Source organism: Sardina pilchardus, chromosome 23 (assembly GCF_963854185.1).
Source record: "Sardina pilchardus chromosome 23, fSarPil1.1, whole genome shotgun sequence".
In the NCBI taxonomy this organism is placed as follows: domain Eukaryota; kingdom Metazoa; phylum Chordata; class Actinopteri; order Clupeiformes; family Clupeidae; genus Sardina; species Sardina pilchardus.
In genome coordinates this window covers 29,235,137-29,260,914 of record NC_085016.1, presented here as the reverse complement: position 1 = coordinate 29,260,914, position 25,778 = coordinate 29,235,137, and the positions used below count along the sequence as shown (strand labels likewise).

The following is a 25,778-nucleotide window of genomic DNA, read 5'->3' as shown; positions in this document are numbered from 1 at the left end:
ATTACCTCTTAATGAATTCTTCAATCTGTATTGAAGTTATTTTTTTAGAGAACAGGTTGATGAAGCCTAGGCAGCCAGCTACATGTTTAGTGACATCTAAATGAAGATCACTTAATGTTTGTGATACTAATTTTATGTGTATCCAATGTCAGTGATTAATCATGTAAAATGTATGGACAGTATACCAGAGTGCCCCCTGATGTTTTCCACAAACACTTGCAACCAAGGGTGTAGTGGTAAAATAAGAGTTGAGTAAATATGAATTTGATGATCACAGTAGGTCGACTGCGCCATAGAACATCAGTTTTTTTTTAACATGTTAAAGTGGCAATTGGTGAATAAACTCTTTTGATAGATGGATCGACTCTAATAAGAGGGCATAAACTCCATATCTGAAATTTCAGAGGTGGATAAACTGTGTCTACTTCCGTATACATTGCAATACACTGCAACTGGTGCCGGCAAGCAAGTAGCCTTTTTGAGGTCAAACAATCAGCTCTGGGTGCAGGTGCAACATTGGTGATTGTTCACTGTTGGTGTTCAAATGATACTATATTAGGCTATGAATGAACACAGCGTTGACTTTTTAGGTCTATATACTGTAGGCTTAGGCCTATGTGTTTTCACCAGGTAGACAGCCTATGGGTAGGTTTTGCATGTGATCTTGTGGTATTATAAATGTGGTGCACCAGTCATGCACGGCTGTATTTAATATTTTTTACAATAACAAAATGTTTTATGCTGATATGTAGATCATTGTGCTATGTCACATACAACTGGTCTGCTAATGTTGTCCAGGACACATCTCGGTCAGTGCATTTCGTAGCCTACACTACTTGCTGACAATTTATCGACGCCCTCACGCGCTTCACGTCTCGCAGCCAAGCAGCATTCTTCGGAGGCCTACTTGTCAGCTCTAGGACCCAGGGGCGCAGGTTTCCCTCCATGATGAAGCAATGGGTAACCCAATGTTGCCGCTCACAGCGAAGCAGTGGGTTTAGCGACCTGAGACGCGACTGGAGAGGGATTACTGATAGCGGGTCGCATCTTGTCTTACTGGGCTGGTCTAAGTGTGGAATGAAATATAAGCCTACTTATCGAAAAAAAATGACATTTCTTAATTTCATGGGAATACTGCACACCTCAAAACAACTTCTGTTCGGCGTGTCAAAAGCGCATTGAAGCTCCCTGCCAGTGGATTATTCAACAAGCTGTCTGAATGGAAACCATGTCGCCGCAGCAGCAAGAGAGTATCAATCCAAGCCGATGCCCATCACTGACAGGGGAACCAAAAATGTGTCCTCAGTCAGACAAAAAGGTAGGCTGTTGTATGCTGTCATGTATTACGTGGCTTATAATGCAACCTGACAGAAAATCTGTGCAATTTTTGGGAAAGCTGTTTCCACATAAATGAATACAAGAAAAACAAAAGACAAAGGGCAACACTACTTTTTTTTGCATTTTTATTGTGATAGACTTCACATTCTGTTTTCTTCTCACATTGAAAGTCTACTCTACATTGTCAAAATCTTGACATAGGCTACTATATTCAATCCACAAGATTTTATTACAGGTAGCCTAGGCTACTATAATGGAAAACATTTTAGGATAGTCGATAGCGCAGACTGAGTGGATACACTTTGAAACGTCGTGCTGCCAGGATACTTGCAACTGTCCTTTAGTGAAGGAGCCAGGTGAACATGTGACTGAAGCATGTTTTTAACTTCAGCTTTGGACACCATATCAGTTGGTAACAGAATCCCCACATATTACACGCAAAAGTAGGCTTAAGCTAGAAGAGCTATGTTTAATATTAAATAATGCGCAGGCTGTAATTGAACCATAATAGATGAGTGGTAAAGGAGGCTGCATTGAACCATAATAGATAAGTTATGGTTATCTCGGTACCTCGGTAATTAAGCTACAGTGATTCCTGTGAGTTAGTTACTGTAGGCCTAATCATTTGCACTGAAAACCTCGAAGGCTCTATGTCGCCTTCATCCCGCAGATCGATAGGATCGACATTTGGTAGGTGGTTAAGACCAGTCCGACTCATACAACATAATATAATCTAAAAGGAAAAGTCTTGTCAACAGAGTTCCGCATGGCTCGTGGTCAGGGCCGCAGTCACTGGCGCCTTTGATTGCTAAGGTCTGTCTGAACTGTGCTGTATTTAACGTAATTCCATGTTTATGCAGAGGAAAGTTATTTTGAGCATTCATCCCCGCCTTGAATACCAGTGGTCGGATCATCCTGTTTGTAATAGTTTGTCTGATTGCTTGTTTTCCATTCACACTTGCCTTATTGATTTGGCTCTGGTTAACAAGCCTGACAAAGTCTTATAGTTCTGTTCTGCTGTCCGTGGTAGTCTGTAGGCTTCTACTGTAATTGCAGTGTTTATCAATATACAGTCACCACTGGTCCCTGCACATCACATCATGATGCGCGGACTGAGGGCATAACCTACGGTTGTCAAATTTCGTATTTTGGTTCAGTCCCTGTTTATTTGGGGCAATATTATGTCATATCATCATTAAGTATTTTACGCTTTCTATACTATTCAATAGTAATGTCAGACAATATGTTATAGGCCTAAGTTATATTCTGGTTCTTTTTTACTTTCACCATTAGGCTACCTGGGATGTCTACTTGCACAGATGTTTGTAGATTAAGCTTCTGAGGTAATCTCTGTCTCTCTCTATCTCTCTCTCTCTCTCTATCTCTCTCTCTCTCTCTCTCTCTCTCTCTCTCTCTCTCTCTCTCTCTCACTCTCTGGGATGAGGCTGTGTCCGGTCTGGACAAATTGTTTGTTTCTACAAAAAACTACTGCGAGAAACGCAGAACACTTCCTGACGATTTGGAAGACCTCTCTTAGGATCTACCTCAAATGGTTTTCTGGTGTGATGTATTGCCAAGAATTTGAAGAGAAATGTAAAGAAAAATCTCATTGATTAATTAAGAAAGCCGCTCTTCTGCCACGAGAGCAAAAAGTATATAATAGCAAAGATCAAAGACAGACAGACACACACACACCAGCAGTGTCACTGCCAGTACTACCATTTGAGTGGACTTGCTCTGAGTTATCCCATGTTAAATATCCTTTGATGTAACGACGCCACTGTACATTTGGTCAATTATGACTGTACAGACTTTATTATCAGTCGTACTCCAAGCAGTAACTAGATCTTTCTTATGAGAGAGAGTTCATTCACATGATTGACCTGGTAAGATAATGCTCCCCTTGTCTTATATCAGAGGTACTGTAAACTTGCGTTGAGTAAACAGGTTAAATTGCTCTTTCCTAAATGGCTCCTCTCTGCATTTCATTTCAACTTTGCTGGTACATTGAGGCCATTTCGAAAGACTCATCACACAAGTCAGTATACACTTGCAAAATCAAAGCTTTTAAGTGTTGACTGATCTGCTGTTCACAATTATAGAAGTTTAGATGTTGAAGCACATGGGAAGCAGATGTAGAAATGGTTAAAGATTTAATGGATTGGCTTTTTTTTAGGGAAATGCATTATCTATGAGAAATTGTATTCAATTTATCATATGGGTAAACACATACCTAAGATGTACAGAATTAATGTATGATAAGCATTTTAAAATCTAGTGAACATGTACATGAACATTCAGCAAACTAGAGTCAGGAAAAGGAGTTTTAACACAGTCGTAAGTCACTCACTTACCAGTAAAAAATGCCTCTCCAGTCACTGTACCCAATAATTATGTACAATATAGAACAGTATTACAGACAATTTGTCATAGGCTACATTTTACTCTCTGCAGATTTTTTTTGTCAAAGCATTATTTCATTCAAGGATTCAAAATAGCTTTATTGTCTATCACATAATTATCGAAAATTGTAAATTGAAGATTTGGTGCCATATTTGCTTACATTTTTTGAGGGAAAGGTAGGCTAAGGTACGTTTCTGTGTCCTCAATTAAGCACAGAGCAAACAACACACACACACACACACACACACACACACACACACACACACACACACACACACACACACACACACTATGTTATGTAATGCTCCTTAAAATTGAATTTCCTTAAATATGGTTGGCATGTGAAGGCTGTGTAATCGGCTGTGTGCTGACGAGTAAATTGATTGGGGAGGGGGTCCTCATTGTATCAGATAAGGAACACATGCTTCTAAAGCAACCACGCCACCAAAACTCCTGACTACATATCGTCTCCACTGCATTTTTTCATGATACAACCAGGCCTCTGTGCAAATGTACTCACACCTGTCATTAGTCAAAGGTAGACACACCAAGGTTTTGCCAATATTAAACAGCTTGTGATGCACACAGGCTTTACATTGAATCACTTTGTACAGTTTCCATGCTGTCTACAGCCATATATTTTAAGTGAGAGTTAGATGTCCTTTAAGAAATATATTTCTACCTGTCAGCAAGGTCAATGCATTTGGGCCCAAATTCAGTCTTTGCTGTCCTGTCCAAGCCACGCTTTAATAGCTTGTTTCTGAAACAGACCTTAAAGCAACTCCATACTCCATACATACAAGTAGGACTTGACCATTCAATGGTCAAGGGATATTTAATTAGGAACATTCTGAAGGGCTGCTGAAATGTATTTCTTGGCTCAGACACCTCTCTCTCTCTCTCCTTCTCTCAGAGGATGAAGTCTATGATGCATCGCAGGCAGTCCGCTCCCTCGCTGGTCATCAGTAAAGCACTTACCCGATCCAGAACCCTGTCCAGGTAATGTAGCTGTCAAAGCAGTGGTAAGCCTGAAATGGCTGGATTTGTGTTATCTTGTTTTAGTTTTGTTATCTATTTGATAGGATCTATATACCGAATGTTCCGGAGTATACTGTAAGTTGCATCAGTCAAAAAAAAAAAAGCCTCATGAAGATGTCAAAAACATATATACAGTAAGTTGCACTGGACTATAAGTCGCATAAGTTAGCAAATTTATATCACAAACCCCAAGACCAAGAACAGACAGACTATGTAACTGGACACATAGAGGCCAAAAATATATTGAGAATTCTACCGGGAATGTTAATGAAGACGAAAGAGGGAATGGGAGCAAGCTGAGGGGATAAGGCGACCATCGAGGAGGGCCCAAAATGCTGATGCTACATGAACTTGTAGCTAAAAATGTGGAGAATGCAATGAAATCATAACCTGACCCTCGTCAGATCCTTGTAGTTCGTTGAGCTCCACACAAGGATCTGGGACTTCTCGATAGGAGATGTATTTCAGAAGGCAGGGCCTTGTAAAAAAATCCTTGTATGTGATTGGATAAACCACTTGTCCGTTATCTGGAATGACGTGCTACTTCAAGCTCTTGCCACTCAGAAGAAGAGTGAAAACATCCACTTTTTTGGCGATGTTAAGGCACAAGCCATCAGTATGTTTTTCTCAAAAAGTAGAAGTGCCTTAGATGTAAGATGCCTACTGTGAATGGAGTGTATAGCAATTATAGCTTACCATCCCTGATGCTTTTGCAGCATATGCGTCATACAAACGTGCCTCTTATTTTGATGTGTGTCTGTAGTAAACTCCTCTTCTGTGAGAGAAACAATCAGCAATAGGATAGTGGGTGTGAGAGTAGGCTGCTGAAAAAAACCCAGCTAGCAACCAGCTTATGCTGGTAGCTGGATTTAGCTATTTTAGCTGGTCTTTGCTGGTTTTCTTCCAGCTCTTGCTCGTCTTTGCAGGTGTAGCTGGTAAGGCCACCAGGTGGGACATGTTGGCATGACCATCTGAGGAAGCTGGTCATGCTGGTGTGACCAGTCTGTCATGTGTTCTACAGCTGGTGTAATATGGTCATGCTGGTGACCAACCTGCCAAGCTTGACAGAGATGGTCATGCTGGTTTGATGACCAACATAAGCTGGCATGGCGAGTTAAACCAGCATTGTAGACCAGCAACACTAACTAAAATGATCAACTTGAGGTGGTACGCCAGTCAGCAACTCAGTCAGCCAGACTTCAAGAAAACATCATACATGTCAGTAATTAGTGATTCCTGTTTTAGTTAAGAAAAAAAGCTGCAAACAGGCAAAACGTCCACAATGAACACGTTGCTCTGCAAGTTGGCCATTCAGACATGAATAAGCAGTATGCTGTTACCGGGTGATGAGTGCTCTATAGAAGAAACAATGAGGCTCAGCGGTATTCTGTCCCAGGCTGCCTAGTTGTGGCCTTTTTAGTTAAGTGATGGGAATGCACTCACAGAGGATATTCTTTTCTCCGCCCCTCTTCTTATAGGCTACATATCTTTAGTAAACATTTACACCACCAATAATCTATGTGCCAGTTAAAGTCCAACAGCATGCAGTGTGAAATGGACAGGGAACATGTGTCCATGTGTCCATGTGTGCAACTTTGCCAATTGTACAGTATGTGCCATCTAAGGTTCAGATCACCTAACTTGTTCATCTTTTGCAATTATCAACTACTGTAGGATCATTTATTGTTTAACAGCCCTATTAAGTGTGCATTAATATGGAACAAACTTTCTGAAAACTATGAAATATCTATCAGCTAGCTCTAACTCCTGTCCACCTTTCAATTACTGTAACTATTGCCTAAGCTCAGATCTAATGGTTTGAATGCTCACCTCAGGTAAACACTAACCACAGGTATACTTCTTAACCTACACTTTAGGCTGTTTTTACTTTGTTTATTGACCTTGACAGTGAGTCTGGGTTAGGGGTTCTGAGAAGTGGGTGTGTGAAGGTTTTTGGGGCTGGGGGTAACAGAAGGACAAATGAATCTTCTGTGTTTATTCCAGGCTGAATTAGGGCATCAGTCTGATGTAGTTGGTTTGTCTTTGATGGTTAATTCTTTGTTACATGAATCAGGTTGGTCTTCAGTTCCTTACAATTAGTGTGAAACAGTAGCATGTCAGATCTTTCATTTTCATCAGTATTAGACTGTGTGATTAAGGTAATCACTGTCTTGGCCAACTTCCTGCTTAAAGATGAATTACCTCAAGTCTGCCAAGAGGCAGAGTGCTGGTACCAGATTTAGACCTTACATTCTTGACAATTGCCTAAATCTGAAACGTCATGCTCAGGTTGTTAAATTATGATATTTATGTGGTGGAGTGCAGTCTGGGCGCAGGCGTTATAGAGACGACACCGTAACTGTATACTTGATATTCACTAACGGAAGATTTGAGTCCCTCCAGTACTTGCCTCTCTCTGTCCCTACTTTTCTCCTTTTTCTCACTCTTCCCCTCTGTTTCTCCGACCCCCCAGCTCTTTCTGATCCCCCTCCCTGCTTAGGCTCCATTTGTCTCAGAGGAAGCCCTGTGCCGATAACACCAGTCATCTTTGACAGTGAGAGGAGCTCATCTAGAGGGGCAGGATGTTATTTTTGGTGATGCTTCCTCTTGCTCTCTGATCTGGAGAGAGTGATACCACAGGCCCATTTGTCCACTCTGATGGTGACCAACATAATTCAAGTCATCCGCTTACAGTGACTGGGCCAATGTCTCTCTCTCTTTCAGTTTATGTATTTTATTTGTTAGCTGTGCTTTTTGTTTGTGTTTGGTGTTGTGAGTGGACTTTTCTAACCATTTATTGGTGTTGATGATGACCCATTTTAAGCACACAATTTGGAAAGGCAGTATAGTGCATATAATATTGACAGTGAGAGATTTTGCACCCTGTGCAGTCACTTAAAATCTCTCTGCAAATAGAACACCATTGATTTTCAATGTGTGTTTACGGTCTGCTGAAAGAATGTCATTGTGAGAGGTGGCAGTCATTACAGGCGGGTATTAGACTACTTTTAACCCCTCTGTTGGGTTCATTGGAAAGGTACTTTGGAAATCACTATTATTATGCCACTGTTTGTGCAGCGTCAGAAGCTGTTTGACATTCATGTTAAAGCAGAACTATGCCAGATTTTTTAGCTTAATTTGCCTTAACTAATCAGCTGTGGAGTCATTGGAATGGTTATTTGACTTATTTCGGGTTGAATGATGGCTGTCACACTTCCCCCTAGTGCCTCTACGCGGAAAAACATGCTTTGTGCTACCGGGTCGGTGCCTCGTGATCATGCTCATGCAAAGGCAGACTGACCGATTGAGGAGTTTTGAAAAAATACTGTATACAATGCTGTAGGGGAAGCTCTGCAGAGAAATCTGCAAGCATAAAACGAGCAAAAACGAAAGCAAAACCGGCGACAAAATCGCCAATCCTGCATAGTTTCCCTTTAAACTGGTGAATCACATCCATAAACACACACACACTCTCTCTCTCTCTGTTTCACACATCCACAAACACACACACTCTCTCTGTTCCACACATCCACAAACACTTTCTGTTTCACACATCCACAACACACACACACTCTCTCTGGTTCACACATCCACAAACACACACACACACACACACACACACACTCACTCTCTGTTTCACATGCACATCCACAAACACACACACACACACACACACACACACACACACACACACACACACACACACACACTCACTATCTCTCTGTTTCACACATCCACAAACACACACACTCTCTCTTTGTTTCACACATCCACAAGCACACACACATACACTCTCTCTCTCTCTGTTTCACACATCCACCAACACACCCGCTCTCTCTCTGTTTCACACATCCACAAACACGCACACACTCTCTGTTTCACACATCCACAAACACACACACTCTCTCTGTTTCACAAATCCACAAACACACCCACTCTCTGTCACATGTTAGCTTTGTTATAGTTCATTGTTTGTTTGTTCAATTATTACCTTCTTACTCACTCTCTTGCATTCAGTTGCTGCACAGTGACTGGCTCAGTAGTCTCTTAGTGGCTATTAGGGATTATACACACCAATCTCAGGAGGATCAGAATGCTAAAAATAGCCACAGGGCTTTACCCAGGGCGTCTCAGGAGCAGGATAACCTTGTTAAAGTGCCACCTTCTCATGCTCCTGTGACCCTCCCCAGACAGTGGACCCATTCCCCACATGAGACTACAGGCACAGGTGGCCTGCAAACACACTGGGGTGGGGACTCCGTGGGGAAGTCATCAAAATCATTCTATTCTTCGCAGAAATTAGTGTCTGGTCTATCACTATACGCTGTTTTTTTTCCTTCATGGTTATCTATGGTGTAGGGTTAGTGTGGCACCTCAATTATTTTTAGAAATGGGATTCTGAAGGCAGATTTATGTATGGCATCTGTGAACTGACACACATAAGGCATGAACGTAGGGTGAGGATGTGAACAGAAGATTCAAAGATGACACTTAAACCAACAAATAACTAAACCACTATGGCCTTGTTTTTCAGTCATTATGGCACATAGTGTGCCATTGAAAAATAATCCAATTAAACTTAATTGGTCCAAAAGAAATCATCTTAAATTGTGTCAAGTATTCTTAATCATAGTGTTCTTGTTGAGCGTATTTGATGGTTGTATCCAGTCAATGTAATGAAATGTTTAGCAACGAGGCTACCTTATTGTTGATTTATAGACAAAAAGACTGCATGAGTAACTTTCTCTGATGCAGAGTTTGCTCACCTTGGAACAAGCGGATGATGTGGTCCTGAGCCAATGTCCGCTCCTTTTTATAGTGGAAAAACTACAGGGCTAAAGGTGTCATTTTGTGTTTGGCACAGTAAAAAATAGGACAGCTGTAATCATTTCCAGGTGTTTAAAGTTCACTAAAAGGGTCTTGTAACGGCGCTAACAAGGGACCTGCATTTATTCGTCTTGGATATTGTTCTACGTTTTAGGCTATGTTATGTTTCATTTTTGTAACAGATAAAAAAAAATTGATGAAGGTATGACTGACCGAAACATCAGTTAATCAATAAACCGGAAGCTCTGTGCACCAAGCAGTGTTTTGCTTTTCTAATTTTTCTGATAGTTGTCCCTGCGAAATAGCTGTACTTGCAGTATACTAATGATGTGCAGTTTCCTCTCTACCTAATATGTTTCATTTTTGTAACATTTCGTATGTTGGTGTGCAGTGTATCAAAAATGTGCAGTGGCACAAAAAAGTTGGGAAAACACTTCTATGTTACACTATGCTAGATCAGTCTATGTTGCATTTGTGACCTTATTCCGTCTGACTTTACTCTACATCCCAGGGAGAACTGCCTGATGCCAGTGAGTCCAGAAACATGCCTGCTGGTGCAGTCCTACCTGATACCCTCACGCCACTTTGTTGCTCATGCCTACGCTCAGCTCAAGACTGGCCTGCAGACACAAGAGAGGCACCTCTTCCTCTTCAACGACATCCTCCTCATCACCAAGGCAAAGTAAGTGAGAAAAACAGGGGGAGGGAGAAGGAGAGAGAAAGAGGTACAAATTGAGTTTCAGTGGTGATTTTATGGTTTGTCTCCCCATGGGATGGCCGCACAATGGAATATCTCCCTCCAAGTAGATGGATAATTGAGGGATAACAGACATTGAGAGAGAGAGAGTGAGAGAGATACTGACAGATACATAGAGAGAGAGAGAGAGAGTGAGAGAGTGAGGGAGACAGGAAGTAACATACATACATAAACTGTGAGCAGTGAAAAGGGGTGAAAAGTGCAACACAAAATGATGATTAGAAAAGCAAGCAGACATCAGGTCAGGGGATGACCCAGAAAACAATAAAGAAATAGAGAGTGCAAGAGAGGAAAGAGAGGCGATAGCCAGTGTGCCTCCACCCTCCTCTCTCTTCCCCTGCTTGATAGCGCTCATAGAGTCAGCGGCCCACATCCCCCTTTATCCCCTTCCCATGGTGCCTCCTCTCGGCTCACGGGCTCCCGGTGCAGTAATTACCACCCAGTGGGCTAATTAACTCGATCTGCGCACGGCACGGGATCAAAGCCGCCGCCCGCCTATGAAGTCCGAGAGGCCCCCAGCCCGGTGAGCTTATCACACACGCAGTGTTTAGGTAGCGGGCCCAAAGGCACCGCCTGAAAGCCTCTGACTGTCACACATACATACACACATCCAGAGAATGTTCCTCCCAACTCTCCTCTACCGCCGAAACAGGATTTGGGACTCTGTGGAGTGGAAGTAGAGAGAAAGTGAGTGGGGGATGGTGGTGAGTGGAAGATGATGACTGGACGAGGGTGACAGGAGATCCAATGGCACATGGTGGGAGGAGGGAGTTTAGATGAGGGTGGGGGTGTGGGGATGGCTTGGGCATGTGTAGATTTGGGCTTCGATGACCTACATCTGCTGTCACGAGTGTCATGGAAGAGGGAGAGGGCTGCCCCCTTTCACGTGCACGACACACCGTACCGCGTGGAGGCTGGCAGTGTCAGATGAGAGAGAGAGAAGGGTCAATATTGTGGGACCGTGAGAGTTTGCCAAACCATTGATTTCCACCAACTCACTTGCATTTCTGCACACGCACACACATACCCCTGTCCCATTGATCTCCCATAGCTTTGGAGATTTGGATTAAGTTTGAACATAGAGAGAATAGGGCTGGCAGCGAACTGCACATGATCTAAAAGCACAGTCAGTACATTTACATGACACTGAACTTTTGAAATGCATGTACCTGTAAACATGCTAGTCAGACTGAAAACAAATTGACTGTAATGTTGTCATCCATTGCATATTTGCCCTTTAAGCATTCTTAGTGTGTTTATATGTGTACAGTAAATCTCTAAGTGTGTAAGAGTGTTGTGCCTCCACCTCAGATCAGCCACCCACTTTAAGATGAAGGCACAGGCCTACGTGTCTCAGATGTGGATCGCCAACTGCATGGACGAGGTGTGTGAGGGCAGCACCAGCCAGGAGAGGAGCTTCGTCATGGGCTGGCCCACCTGCAACTCTGGGGTCACCTTCAGGTAGTAGTGCATTCATTGTCAACATGTCTAGGAATTGTGTTCCTTCTCATATACAGTATATGGTGTCCAGATTAACCGAGCAACAGCTTCTTAACCGTGCAACTCCTCAAGACAAGGCTGTGACTATTTTTCTAGTGTAGTTCTTTTGCCACTGAAATGCTCCATGTTACAATGGTTTACTTACTGAATTGTATTAAAGCAACATTTCACCGTTTTTTCATATTAAACTATGTTATTCCCTTAACTAAGACAAATTGATACATACCTTTCACGTTTCAATGCGTGCACTCACTGGCTCTGTTGCGCAGCGCTACGGTGATAGCACTTAGCTAGCCCAATGCATTCAATAGGATCCAAATAGAGATGAAATTAGAAGCAACCAAACACTTCCATGTTTTCCCTATTAAAATAGTCACACGAGCAAGTATGGTGAGACAAAATAAAACGTGGTGCATTTCTAAGCAGGTAAGTGACTACTCGTGTAACTGTATTTTAATAGGGAAAACATGGAAGTGTTTGGTTGCTTCTAACTTCATCTCTGTTTGGATCCTAATGAATGCATTGGGCTACTGTAGCTAAGTGCTATCACCGTAGCGCCGCGCAACAGAGACAGTGAGTGCACGCATTGAAATGTGAGAGGTACAGTATGTATCAACTCGTCTTAGTTAAGGGAATAACAAAAGAGTGTTCCTTTAAGGGCTATCAAGTACACTATTTGCAAAACCATCTCTACAGCATCCAATTTGACAGAATAGGAAATTCAGTTTTGAACCAATTCTGTTCAAAGGCTCAATGTTTGGTAATTTGTCATTAGTTTGACATGGCTGACAAACCCTTATTTGAGAAGATATGTACTGTATGTTAATAATGGTATTTATGTGTATTTTTACTGTATAGATCCATATCATATACTGTACATAGAATACATTTTGTTTTGCAGCACTGTGGAACAGAAAGAGAAGTGGTTGTCTCTTATTAAAAGGTAAACTCCACACCACACCACTCAAGTTATCTTTGTAAAGCCTTAAACACAATCAAATATGCTTAGCATGTTAGTATGTTTTCCAGTAAAACACAACCCTCTCCTATTCCGTGATAGTCAAATGCGAGAAGAGAAAGAGAAGGATGACCCAAAAACCATCCCCCTGAAAGTGTTTGCAAAAGACATCGGGAACTGTGCATATGTAAGCTTACCTCTGGTTAACCTTCTCTGTTAACTGCACGTGGGGTCACATGTCCGCCTCTAACTGTCTATCTCTGCTCTGCTCTCCTTTCTCCGCAGGCTAAAACCTTAGCTGTTAGCAACTCCGACAGTGCCAGTGAGGTCATCCGATTGGCCCTGCAGCAGTTTGGCATTGTGGTGTGTGTTGTTTATGTACCACTCACATGCCCACTTGGCTGTGGGCGTGACAAAGTCTGCTGGTTCTGACTGTTCCCACTCATATTAGTTGACTTTTTTGTTCCATTGTTATGTGCATGCTTGTTTTTTTAAAAAAGCTTCAGGTGTTTCACACGTTGCCACGTTTACATGATGTTTTTTAGTTCTGAATTAATTATTCTGAATTAAAATATTCTCCTTCGAGTTTACATGGAAACTGTAATAATTTAAAATTGGAATAAACCATCCACTCACTTAGGAATTAAGTTTAATTAAATATCCTTAAAGCGGAATTCATTTTTATTCAGAATTAAGTTTTCAAATTCCAAATTCCAAATGAAAGCTCTCATGTAAACGCAGCAATTGTGAAAGGTGACACTATGAATATACTTTCATTAATTAATAAGTAAAGCCACTTCAGTGTAATATACTTTGTTACATTCTGAGATGTTCATGCAGTCTACTTTGTCTTTGTAGTCTACCATGTTGCTATTATTATAATTGCTTATGAAGGTGAAAGGAGGCTAAAACCTCTGTGTCACTGTTGTTGTTCCTGCAGGGTAGTGTGAAGGATTATCAACTGTGGGTGAGCTCTAAGAGGGATAATGCCCCCTATCCTCTCATTGGTAAGATCACAGTCAGTGTCCTTCACACTCTACCTCAGCCTTAACAATCACACAACTCCTAGCATCCTATTATTTAATCGCTAAACATTTATGGCTGCCGTTCCACTGCAGGGCTTGATGCTGAGCTCAGATTTTTCTCTTGCCTGTCCCAGTTTTTTCCAATTGTGTTTTTCATGCTCATAATACTTATCCGATCTGTGCTACATGTTAGCAAGGACAAATGCCTGCTAAATAGCAATAACCATTACCATAACCATAACCATATCCATAGCAAGAAACAGTAAACATGTTAGCAAGAAACAGCAAAAAAAAAAGGGGGGGGGGGGTTGTGGGATGAAAGGCAAATCCCGTTCACACCATTTCCCTTCTTTGACAGGTCATGAGTTCCCTTTTAGCATCCAGATGAGTCATCTCCAAAAACCGTCAGCCTGTTTGGGCGACCCCAAAGATGCCAGTACACACCCTGACACACAGGTTGAACTGCTCCTAGATCAGCTCCAGAGTGATAACCAGTGCCAATTCATCCTCAAGCCAAGTCGTGTTGTCATGGGACAGTCTTTCATGGGTGAGAGGACTGCTTTGGTATAACTGGAGATTTGCTTGAGTAACTGAAAGTCATACAACAAACAGTTAAGACATGGACATTTCAGATATTTCTTAAAGTGTAAGTCCGGCGAAAATTGAAAAAAATGTGTTTTCAACTAAGCTGTGGAAGAAGTATTTTTCGTTAACCCACTGTTTGTGATTTTGGGCTGTAGCTCTTGGCCGTGCTAGCTCTGTACTGCGTGATCAACGAAGAATACTTCTTCCACGGCTTAGTTGATGTATATTCATTCAGAAAAACACACTTTTTTCAATTTTCTTTAAATTTTGTTTAATGTACTCAGTTCAGTTACCCAAGTCATCATCTTTTTCTCAATTCTTTCCTCCTTCTATCTGTTGGACCCTTATCCCTGTACTCTTCTATAGCGGAGCCTGGTCAGAAACCCTACAAGAGGAGACGTTCCCTCATCAGCTGGGCTTTTTGGAGAGGATCTACCAATCAGCTAGATGACCCACCCCTAACCCCACTCTTCTCAGCACCTGGTCAGCTTTTTGGTCTGCCACTCAATGCAGTGTGCCAGGATGCTGCTTTGCCAAGGCCAATTATGGTAAATGTGGTCACATTGTTGAAATATTGCAAGTTTTCAGTATGGGAATTAATCAAGATATTGTGTTGTACTATCTGCTCTCAAGAATAAAATTGTGTATTACTTTGCAGTATACTTAGCAAAGTGTACTTTTCTGAAATTGTCTCCTTTTTCTGTCCTTGTCCTTGTTGTGTCTCCCTCCAGGACATCCTGGTGTTCTTGTACCAGGAGGCTCCATTCACCAGAGGGATCTTCCGGCGCTCAGCTGGAGCCAAAGCATGCCGGGACCTGAGGGATCGGCTGGACTCTGGCTCCCCAGACGTCTCCCTGGTGCACGAGTCCATCTTTGTCATCGCTGCGGTCCTGAAGGTCTGTTTGTCTTTTAAGCGCCACTATGTTTTTGTCTGTTTTGTGTCCATTTACAGCAATTGCAGTGAAAAGATCCAGTGAGGCACTTGTCCATTTCCCTTGTCTTTACTATGTACTGTCTAGATGCAACGAAACGAAGAAAATACTGGATGAGAAATAAGTATTAAATTGAACATACACATGTCTGTAATAATAGGTGGGTGCAAAATCTGTGCAAAACTAATCGTTATGTTGTTAATGTATGCAGTTGCCCTTTGGAGCCCATATGACACAATGTTGTGCGCACACAGGTTTTATTAGTGTACTACAATTCCACAAACCATCTATTGATCTATGTGTATTGGTTTGAATATACAGTATTTTGCAAAAAGGCTGCTATTAAGATAAGAGACATGCCTCATTTAGATCCATTTAATCAGAGATTGCATGGATACGTTGCATAAGCCTCTGTCTAGGAAAAGGATGTTGTGGCTTATCTCTGTACTGGCTTTAGTAAATTAATTTACTTGGCTAACAGTGTATTTTGCCTTTGGATGATCCTCACTGCTCAAATCACGACCGATCATTTTCAATATAACTTACGTAAGTGCTTGCCAAATGCTCACTAAATACTCTATGTGCTAAGCCAAACTGAAGCTCAGTAGAGTGCGTCCACACACCACCATGAATGAACTGAATGGTATTACTGGCAGGCATGCCGTCTTCTGTCCCAGACATGTCAGAAAAACACATGAAAAGATCTTTGGGTGGAGGTTATTTCAGAGAAATGTAGACAAAGGCATATTGGTAACATTTTACAGATCTGTATAGTGTTTTGCTAAATTTATTCATAAATCAACAGAGGAGGACATTTAAAATAGTAGCCCGACACATTGGGATTCCATGTACAGTAGCCCACATCCAAGGCTAATTAGCTCACACAATGTACAATTACAACGATAAATAATTTTGTAAAACGAAATAGAAAAATGGGAATAGTGGGCCATATGGTTTGTTTTACAATTCAAGCTGATTTGTGGACTGTAGTTAGTGAATAATCAGTCAGTGAAGTGAATGAAGTTACCAGCAAGAGAACAAATATTTGGAAACAGGGACATGGCAATAGTCCAGGAAGTGGTCATGAAAATATTTCTTTCAAACCTCAGATGCTCTACTGCTCTGACCATGACTATTTGTAATAATGGCAAAAGATTTTTGTGAAACCAACTCTGATACACTGGTCCATTCCTGAACTCACCCAATGCTATATTTTAAACCAATTGTGACTCTAACCTTGAGTAGCCTACTGTTTAAGAGAAAATTATGCCAGACTCACTTTATTGCATATCCATTTGTACACAGTACCATGTTACAAGAATAGGATGACACTTTCTGACAACTTGGCGTATCTGAAGCATTTACGGCACCCTTTAGTTAAATAAATGCAGCACCACCCGGTGTTTGGGACTGTTTACTCTACAGTCCAGCTGTCCACTTGCTAATTTGCTGAAGTTATCATAGTTGGCTCACACATTTCAGATGTGTGTTGGGGTTACAATTTGGGCTTTATAGAAGGGTCTAAGGGTCAAATGACCCAGATCCATGGCCTGGAACAGCTCTAACTGTCCATTTGACTTGGCCATATGTAACACTAAAGACATAAAGTTATACTGAAATACTAAAATATGTCATTTCCAGTTCATTATCAAAACATCACATTGTAATTAACAACAATGCCTGGTAGACGACATAGGCTATCCAGTGCCTGATTTAAAAAGAAAATCTAAAATTAATTACTTTAATGGCTATCAGCTAGTCATTTATGGTAATGTATTCTTGTTTGTTTAGGCTACATTTCTTGACCAATCCATACACTAGAAACAATCAGTTATCCCTCATCTGTAAGACATTAACATTACCTATGCGTTTTCCAATTAGAATTCGTGGACAATATTTGTTCACTGTTAATATTGACAAGCTTGAGTGCTACAGCTAGCCTGGAGACCATGACTCTGACTTCGTAGAGAGTCTGGCCTAGATCCACTGGCAAATGTTTATTTCCTGGTTGGTGGACGGTTGTCTGAAGTTTTAAATGTGCTTAAGACTTTTGCACCAAATATATCCTCATACCCAACCCCTCACTGCTTCCTGAGTGCCACTGTGGCAGGCAGCTCTGTGTGCTTCACCTCACTTGTGCTGTGCGTGTTTCACTAATTCACTGATTGAGATAAATGCAGAAACCACATTTCCCTCATGGGATCAAAAGAGTATACTCTTACTATATGCTCTGGGGATGTAGATTTTAGTCTTTAGTCCATAGTCATTTGTTTGCCTTTTCAGAATGATTGGAAATATTATTATACATTGGATTGTGCATAATATTATGTTTATTGTAGACATTGTACTTCACATAATACTATATTGATACTTCATTGATATTAACAGATAACATTAACTGGTTTCTCTGGAAGGCCATGTGTTTGGTTCCAAGGGGTTTACATGATGGATTATACTTAATCCATTGTTGTAAATACAGCTACGGTAATCTAGACAAGACAGTGTTACTGTCAGTGGCACATGCAAAATATGACAAGTCTTATTTGTTTCTAATCAGCCATTATAATGCTTAAGCAACTGTGGATGTTGATACGCTACTTCTCTGTCCCATGTGAGAGGTGTTCACATCTTTGTAGTTTGTCTCTAATTATAAATTCATTGCTCTCTCTTGCGCTTCTATATTCTGAATTACATGCGCAATGACTACTTACTTAGGTTAGACTCAAGTTAATAATAATAATAATAATAATAATAATAATAATAATACATTTTATTTATATAGCGCCTTTCTAGACACCCAAGGTCGCTTCACAAATAATGAAATAAAAAATACAGACAATTACAGAACACAAAATAGCCAGGTGCACAGCGTTCCTGTAGGCACCATGTAGCACAGACATCGAGACATAGACATTAGATAAGCGCACACAACAAGTCAAGTCCATGGACGATAGTGACATTCTTGGCGTAGCTAGGCCTAGCCGCTAAGCAACATAGCATGGTGTAAGCTTCTTGAACAGCCCAACCGGGTCCTTGAGCCGTCAAGCTCTGGAAACATGGATCTGAAGTCCTCCTGAGTAGTCCGGATTAGAGTAGACGCTGGAAATCCAACTCAAGTTGTCAAGTGCAAGTTGACATCACTTCTAGTTCCAGCAGTTTGCTTTCACGGTGGTCACCTCAGTAACAATGGGCAATCCTTTAAAATCTCCAAGGTGTAGCAGAACAAGGCAGACTGGAAGTGGAGGTTGTTTTTAGCAACAGAATGTACACGATACACCCAAAAGCAGCTCACTAATCAGTGACTACGACAGGCTGTATGGGCTGTGCCTTGACCAGTGGCTGTCATTATGTTTCAGGACTTCCTGCGGAACATTCCAGGCAGCCTGCTGTCGACTGATCTGTACGAGCTATGGATGGGTGCCATGGATGGACCCACAGAGGGGGAGGAGAGTCAGTTGGACTGCATTCAGAGGTACAGTGGCTAACAAACAATCCCATCCATCATACTGGAAATCACTGCTGTTGTGATTGCTGTTCAAGTAGTCAAATAAATGAGTTATGGCCTTTCATGTTTGTAGCTATGTATGTTCACAAAGACACAGTACTGTGCCATTTTATTATTATAACCTTTATACCACAAAAGAGGCAAAGACTACTGAGGTGCATTCCACTGTAATAAAAGTGTCATTAATGTAAACATTTGCAAGTATGGGTGGATTCTTGTTCTATGGCTTTACCATGACCTTTAAAGTCATTTAAGGAAATGAAACACTGTAGTGGAAGAGTTTTCTGTAGGTCATTCCAAGTAGCACAATGATATCATGCAGCACCTGAAAATAGTTCTTGTAGGCTAACTTCCAGCAACAAGGTTGAGCTGCAGCAGACGTGACTGTATTATTACGCCTGAATGAGAGTATAGTTCCATGTCAAATCAGCCTAGAAAATCGCCACGTTTCATTTTCCGTTGGTCTTATTACACTTCCTAACTTGGGAGCAGACAAGTATTAAATATGACCAAGCAAGATGCTAATGGTCTAATCCGATTCAATGATCTATGCTAGGCTGGTATCACCAGACTCAGAGAATTGTTGTAAACTGGAGAAAGGTAAAAAAATCAATTGTTTAACTCAAGGGGAGGTGGAAAATGAGTGTAATTCCCCTAATGGTGGAATATCCCTTTAAGAAGAACAAAAAAGCAGTTTAAAGGTGACATAGAATGGAAACCATTTTTTATCTTGGTTTTGATGAATGAGGAGAGGTTGTGCATAGCTAAAGATATATCATGAACGTGAGGCATGGTTGTGCCCTCCTTCATATGAAAATCTTGAACTTAAAAATAGCCACTGAAAAAATGGGCGAATTAGAACAAAGCCTATTTGTGATGTCAGGTATACAGTAGCAAAGCCATTGAAGTTCAATTGGGGTTGCCAGAGAGGGTGCCATTTCAGAGGGTGCCATTTTCAGAGGGTGCCAGAGGACCATTTCAATACCCAGCCTAAATCTAAGGTTTTAATTGGGCTTGTAAAATTGCAATTGAGTTTATTTTTTTATAAATCAAAGTTGAATATACGATTTTAGCATCAGAGAACATAGTACAATACTCGATTCATCCATTCTATATGTACTCTTTAACTGAGTGTACAATGGACAAAACATAGCTTAAGGAACACATACATAAGCGAACTGAGCCTTCAGTGAGAGTGATGTCGTAGCCTTCTATCTTTATATACCAAATTAATCATTATGCTTATTTTTTGTCAATTAAAAAGTCAGTTCCAATCTGAACTCAAACTCGATGGAGTCTTAAGGTAACAACCTTTAATCCTTGCCTTCTGCCCATTGTGACAGGTTGGTGGGCCGCCTGCCCAGCGAAAACTCACTGCTGCTGAGTCATGTGCTTGCGGTGCTGCACCGAGTCCACCTTCATTCCCATGACAACCAGATGAACGCCTTCAACCTGGCCGTCTGTATCACTCCCAGCATGCTCTCTGGTCCTGCTTTCAGCAGCCCTGAGCTGGAAGGCGATGGAGCCAAGAAGGTGGGAGAAACAGTCATACACACTAACACACCAGCTGATGCTTTCTGAGAGTTTGTGCAACTCAGTATATATTATAGTGCCCACTGATATCATGGTGTGGCAGTATCATTAGTTATCTGAAAGCAACCTCCCACTATACCAACTATAATTGTAAAGATTCTCACACTTTTTAAAGGAGGGGGGTATTTTTTTCAAATGAGAACTCACATGTCACTGGAGGCTGAGGTTCACTGGGAAATATTCTAAGCATTTCCTTCAGATTCCTGAGGTCAGCCGCCCCCCATTCTCACCCACCCAGTGTCGCTCCAGTGTGCTGTTTTCTGTGAGCTGGTGGTTTGTTTGCTTAGATATGTATGTGGCAGCCTGTACATTACTATGTGGGCCTGAAAAGTTTCAACATCCCTGCCAACAACCCCCATGGTGTACACCACAGGCTGCACAGAGGAAATCTTACCAGCAGACTGACAAACTCCCTTGGCACCATGAGCTATACTCAGTCAGAAAGAAAGATTTAGAGTTTTGTTTTGCATCCTGTCTCTTTTAAGCTCTTTTAAATCCAACTTCTTTTTAAATCTGTCCTGCTGTTTTTTTCTCTCAGTATCACCTTAACATTGTTACAGAATATGGTTCGTGCAGATGCATATTCATGAACAACAAATTTAGTTTTGTTTGTTTGGTTTGTACAACTTTTTGTTTGATAATGTCTGGAACTGAATTGTGTTCATTCAAGCCTACAAACTATACACCAGTTTGTCTTTGGAGGACAAAGCTTTCGGAAGACTGTTTTTAAGGCATATGGAAACCTTGAGATTCTGAAGGGGATGCTCTTGAGTGTGAGCATCTTGTAATTTTGTAAACGTTTAGAAAATGGACAATGTGAAGACTGGGGGGGCGGACTTTTCAAGCACATGGGGCCAATGCATCCTTCTGACTGGCATGTATCTATTGTGGCCTAATCACTGAGGGTTAAACTGATTAATTGAGATGAGCATGTAATTATTACCTCCGCCAAGGAGGTTATGTTTTCATCGGGCACCGTATGTTTGTCTGTCTGTTTGTTTGTTTGTCTGTCTGTTAGCAAGATAACTCAAAAAGTGATGGATGAATTTCGCTGAAATTTTCAGGGAAGGTCAGACATGACCCAAGGAAGAAACGATTAAATTTAAATAAATTGGGAGTGATCCGTAACACCGTCGGGATTCCGGAGCCGTTTATGTGTTTCGCTTTGGTGTAATGGCATGGTATGGCCACGTTGTGGCGATCGGAATAGTTTAGGTTCAAATGTATGACAACCTAGGAAGAACGATACAGGCGGAGGTCTGCGCTCTCTGAGTGCTTTTCTAGTTGTAAATGTTTTATAGGTATCTATGTTTTGACCATTTCAGAATTTTCAATGGATTATTTCCATTCACCCACTGATATCATTCTCTAGTTTACTTCCAAAAAATCCCAGCTGTGAAAAGACCCAAAAGTATTCAGAAAAAATACCCATTTAAAAGCGCTATTGTTCGGCCATTCTATTTGTGTACAAAGTAATGAAATACGTAAGACCTAATCTGTCCATTATTGTCATTACATAAATGAACTAGTTCTGAATAAGCTTGACCTGGACCCATTCTTACTTGGTGCTGTAATCCTGTTTGGCAGGCTTGTGAGTTGGTGCGACTGATGATAGAGAATTGCAACGTCGTGATGAGAGAGGATGTCATGTCACTATTCAGTGGATTCCCACAGAGATGCACCAACAACGACCTTGGATCTGGTAAACATGCCTTTAATAGAAAATGTCAGGAAGAACACCTGATGTTACTTTATTTAATCTCCTGTGTTTATTGCTTTAGTGTTCAAAACACAACTCCCCTCTCTTCTCTTTCTATGGACAGATGTGTCCTCATATCAGATGACGGATTCCTCCTATGACAGTCTGGAAAATGAACTGGAAAATGATGACTTGGGATCCCCATTCCCGGCCATCCAGCGTCCAGCAGCCCAGCCAGACAGCCGGAGCAGGGATTCTGTCATCACCCTGAGTGACTGTGACCTGGATCAGACTGACGCTGACCCCGAGACATCTTTTTCAATGAATCTCCTCCATCCACCTCCGACCCCTCCCTCAAGGGTGCACCAGGTCTCTCGACCATCCTCCTCTCGAACCCGGAGCCCTTTGGAAGGACCCATTCTCCTGCCAGGTTCCTGTCGCTTACGTCGCTGCTCCGAACCCTCGATACGTAATTCCACCTCCTCCCTACTCCAGTACCTGGAGCGGCACGTAGACCACAAAAGTAGTTCCAAAGACACTGTAGACAGCGCCCAGGGCAGTGAGGCCAACGAGATGTTCACAAGACACCTGAGCATTCTCCGGTTAGACAAGCCAACCACACAGGAATGTGTGAGTGCCTCACCAGATTGGCCTGCCGGTAGGGATACACAGAGGCAGAAGGAGGTGACCAAAAAGCCTCCTCCACTCCATCTGGACACCAGCTGCTCCAGCCTGTACTCCCCCACCGCCTCCCCCACTCGCTCCTCCATTAGTTCCCTAGACAGCGCCTTCTCCCAGCACTCTGCCGACTACACCACAACCTGCCCCCCACAAAGGGGCACTTTGAGAATGTCGGAGAATGTCTCCCCAAGTTCAGTAGGACATCTCTCTCCACGCTCCCCAACTCAAGCGTCCCTTTTCTGCCCTGGGCCACTGATCCAATCACCCAGAGAGTCCCCAACAAAGGACCCCTTCGATTGGGGCCACCTGAAGAGCAGTCACGGGCTGCACCCGAACTCCTGGTTCAAGCGGGACCGCCGACTCTCACTCTCTCGTCAGCATGAGGATGACATAGATTTACAGGATGGCCCAATGGACAGCTTGGCTACAGTCAACCAGAGGAGGGAGAGGAGATCCCAGGAATCAGCTGAACCAGGTCAGAGAAGGAGATCCATCAGCCCACCGTCCTACCAGCAGGCACTGTTCCAGGCTCAGCATTACAAGAGCATGTTGTACTCCTCCTCAGACAAGCCACTCACAGTGAGGGAGCTGAGGGAACTCCATCAGCAGGCTTGCGCTCTTCCAGCAGCTGCCTCTACCAGTGCGCTTCCCACTGCACGCTCAAGGAGGCCAGCCCTGAAGAACCAGGTCTCGGGAGGTGACCACTTGGATCTTCCTCAGGCAATGTTCTATATTCAGAGTGCTCACAACTTGGCTTTACACCGACGCAAATCTCACTCGCTCATCCCTGCTGCGGAGAAGGTTCTTCTCCCCAGCTCTGCCCGCCGTGCCTCTGAGCCAATCGCAACAAGCTTGGGCCTGGATCGAGAATCCACTATAGGTCTGGAGAGGCTCCATAGGCAAGCCCTTAGGCAGACAACAGACCAGGACAGTGCATCCCAAAGTCATGGCTTGAGGATATCTGACGTTGAGCCTAGTGGGGAACACACAGAGCCCAGGTTCTGCCTCTCGCCTGCAGCCACAAAGGCTGTGAGGGACTACTTCTCATTGCACACTCAAGAAGATCCTGACAGCTCCTTAAAGAAGAGTCAAGAGGTGGCCCTGGCCATTGTTCAAGGTAAGAGAGAATGGAGTCGAAGATGCAGTGATCCCAGGCAGGAGGACTTTGATCAGTTGCTTTTCGCTGAGGAGTCTTATGTCTGACCAGACCAAAGGCCCAAAGACTTGACTCATGAGACTGAGCAGAATATGGCCTTCTTTTGGTTTGCAAGAACTGCTTACTGAATCTTGATTCTTTTTTTTTTTCATTTTCCCTGCACCTAAATCTGTGTTGCCACTTTATATTCCAGGTTTGGAAAGACAGTGCATGCTACGTTGCCAGTAACTGCAATGTTTTAAAGCGAAAGTAATAATTTTGTATAGGAGTTTGCCTTGAACAAACATCACATTTAGCGCAGAAAAAGCTTGCTTGCTCACTGATGTATTTTGGTGATATACTACATAACTTTTTTTGCTGGGTTTCTGATCTGGATCACAAAAAAATAAAGTTATTTTTTTAGGTGGCTAGGTGGAACGCCAGTATCATTTATCCTGATTTTTGAGGAAGATGAAACTAGTGGCCTACAAACATGTACCTCAAAAGTGGTAAAACCCCCTGTATACTGCTACTTATAGTGCTGTTTAGTCAAAATCATAGGCAATGTTCCTTATCTTATGTGGTTATATTAGTGAACCTGAGCCCCACTACACTATGAATTCATACAGTAGTTTCCCATTGAATCAATCCAAATGGTTAAGTCCTTATATCCCATTATATACTGGTTCAGTAGATAAGTATTGTTGGTACATTATGTGTCACTGGTCCTCTCTGATACCTGCAGAATTCAGGGCATGTAGGCAGTATAGTGCTTCACATTGCCATGTTTCATACTATAAGCATTAATAGATTGCAGTTATGTTGACATTTTCTGCACCTGAAAATACATTGCCACTATGTATGTAATTGAGACAATGTAATAATAGTAAAAGCATATGAGAAAAACAGCACCTGAGCTGAGACTTTGGAACTAAATGCCACTGTGTGACACTGGCTCAAATATTAGATGTCTTAAGCAACCTATGAATAGCCTCTTATAAACTTGGCTTGATTTAACTGAAGAGCTTTCAGAACAGCTTTCAAAAGGAAATCAGCTTAGGCCACATAAGTAGAAGAGATGTATTACATGAGTATGCTATGTGTATGTATTTATGTATATGTATGCAAGGTTTTTTTGTGAATATGTGCTTTCTAGGATAGACTTAGCATTTTATGTACAAATTCTAATGCATAGGTGCAAATTAGAGTCAGGGTTGTCGGTAAGGTGTATGTGTACAGTTATGTACTGTAAGGTTAAATTCTGCAGTTAATATTGTTTAATGCAGTATTGTTTCTTCTACCATGTTAAAAAGTATTGATGCTGCCAACTCTTGAGTATTTTTTTATAGGTCTGTGATAATTACAGCAAACCCAAAATGAATTTATGCGTTAACAGCTCAGTTTATATGCTTGATGTGTTATTTGTAGCTTTAAGATTTTTGTACATGCAAATAATGCTGCTGTTTTTTTTTAAGTACATGCTTTTAAAGCTGATAATGTCTATTTGTTATGTGTATATCAAACTCTTATTTCATATGAAGACAATTTGTGACCATTCAAATGACATCATACTTGATCATTATGATCATTGCCATCAGTTGTAATGTAAGTACTGCAAATTCGCATGGTCAGTTTTACATTATCTCCTTTCCTAGCAAGTAAAGAAATAAAGAATTGATAAAGAACTGTGAACAAGTTATGAAGTGCCTTATTTAAGTACCATTCCAATCCAATCTAGATATACTGCAAAGTGGTACAAAATATCCTGCACATTCTCTCTGCAAAAATAAATCACGCTTGTC

The 25,778-nt window shown here is 41.8% G+C and overlaps 1 protein-coding gene across 1 annotated transcript; it reads left to right on the top strand.

Annotated features, from left to right (window-relative positions):
- Positions 1 to 1,031: 1,031 nt before the first annotated feature.
- arhgap20 (Rho GTPase activating protein 20) lies at positions 1,032 to 25,778 on the top strand. The gene is made up of 15 exons (XM_062528382.1): positions 1,032 to 1,318; positions 4,655 to 4,740; positions 10,118 to 10,288; positions 11,675 to 11,824; positions 12,765 to 12,806; positions 12,924 to 13,008; positions 13,107 to 13,184; positions 13,762 to 13,828; positions 14,205 to 14,393; positions 14,798 to 14,979; positions 15,163 to 15,327; positions 18,720 to 18,835; positions 20,212 to 20,401; positions 22,049 to 22,163; positions 22,285 to 25,778. The coding sequence occupies exons 1-15, from the start codon at positions 1,220 to 1,222 to the stop codon at positions 24,042 to 24,044; spliced, it is 3,495 nt and encodes a 1,164-aa protein (XP_062384366.1). The 5' UTR covers positions 1,032 to 1,219; the 3' UTR covers positions 24,045 to 25,778.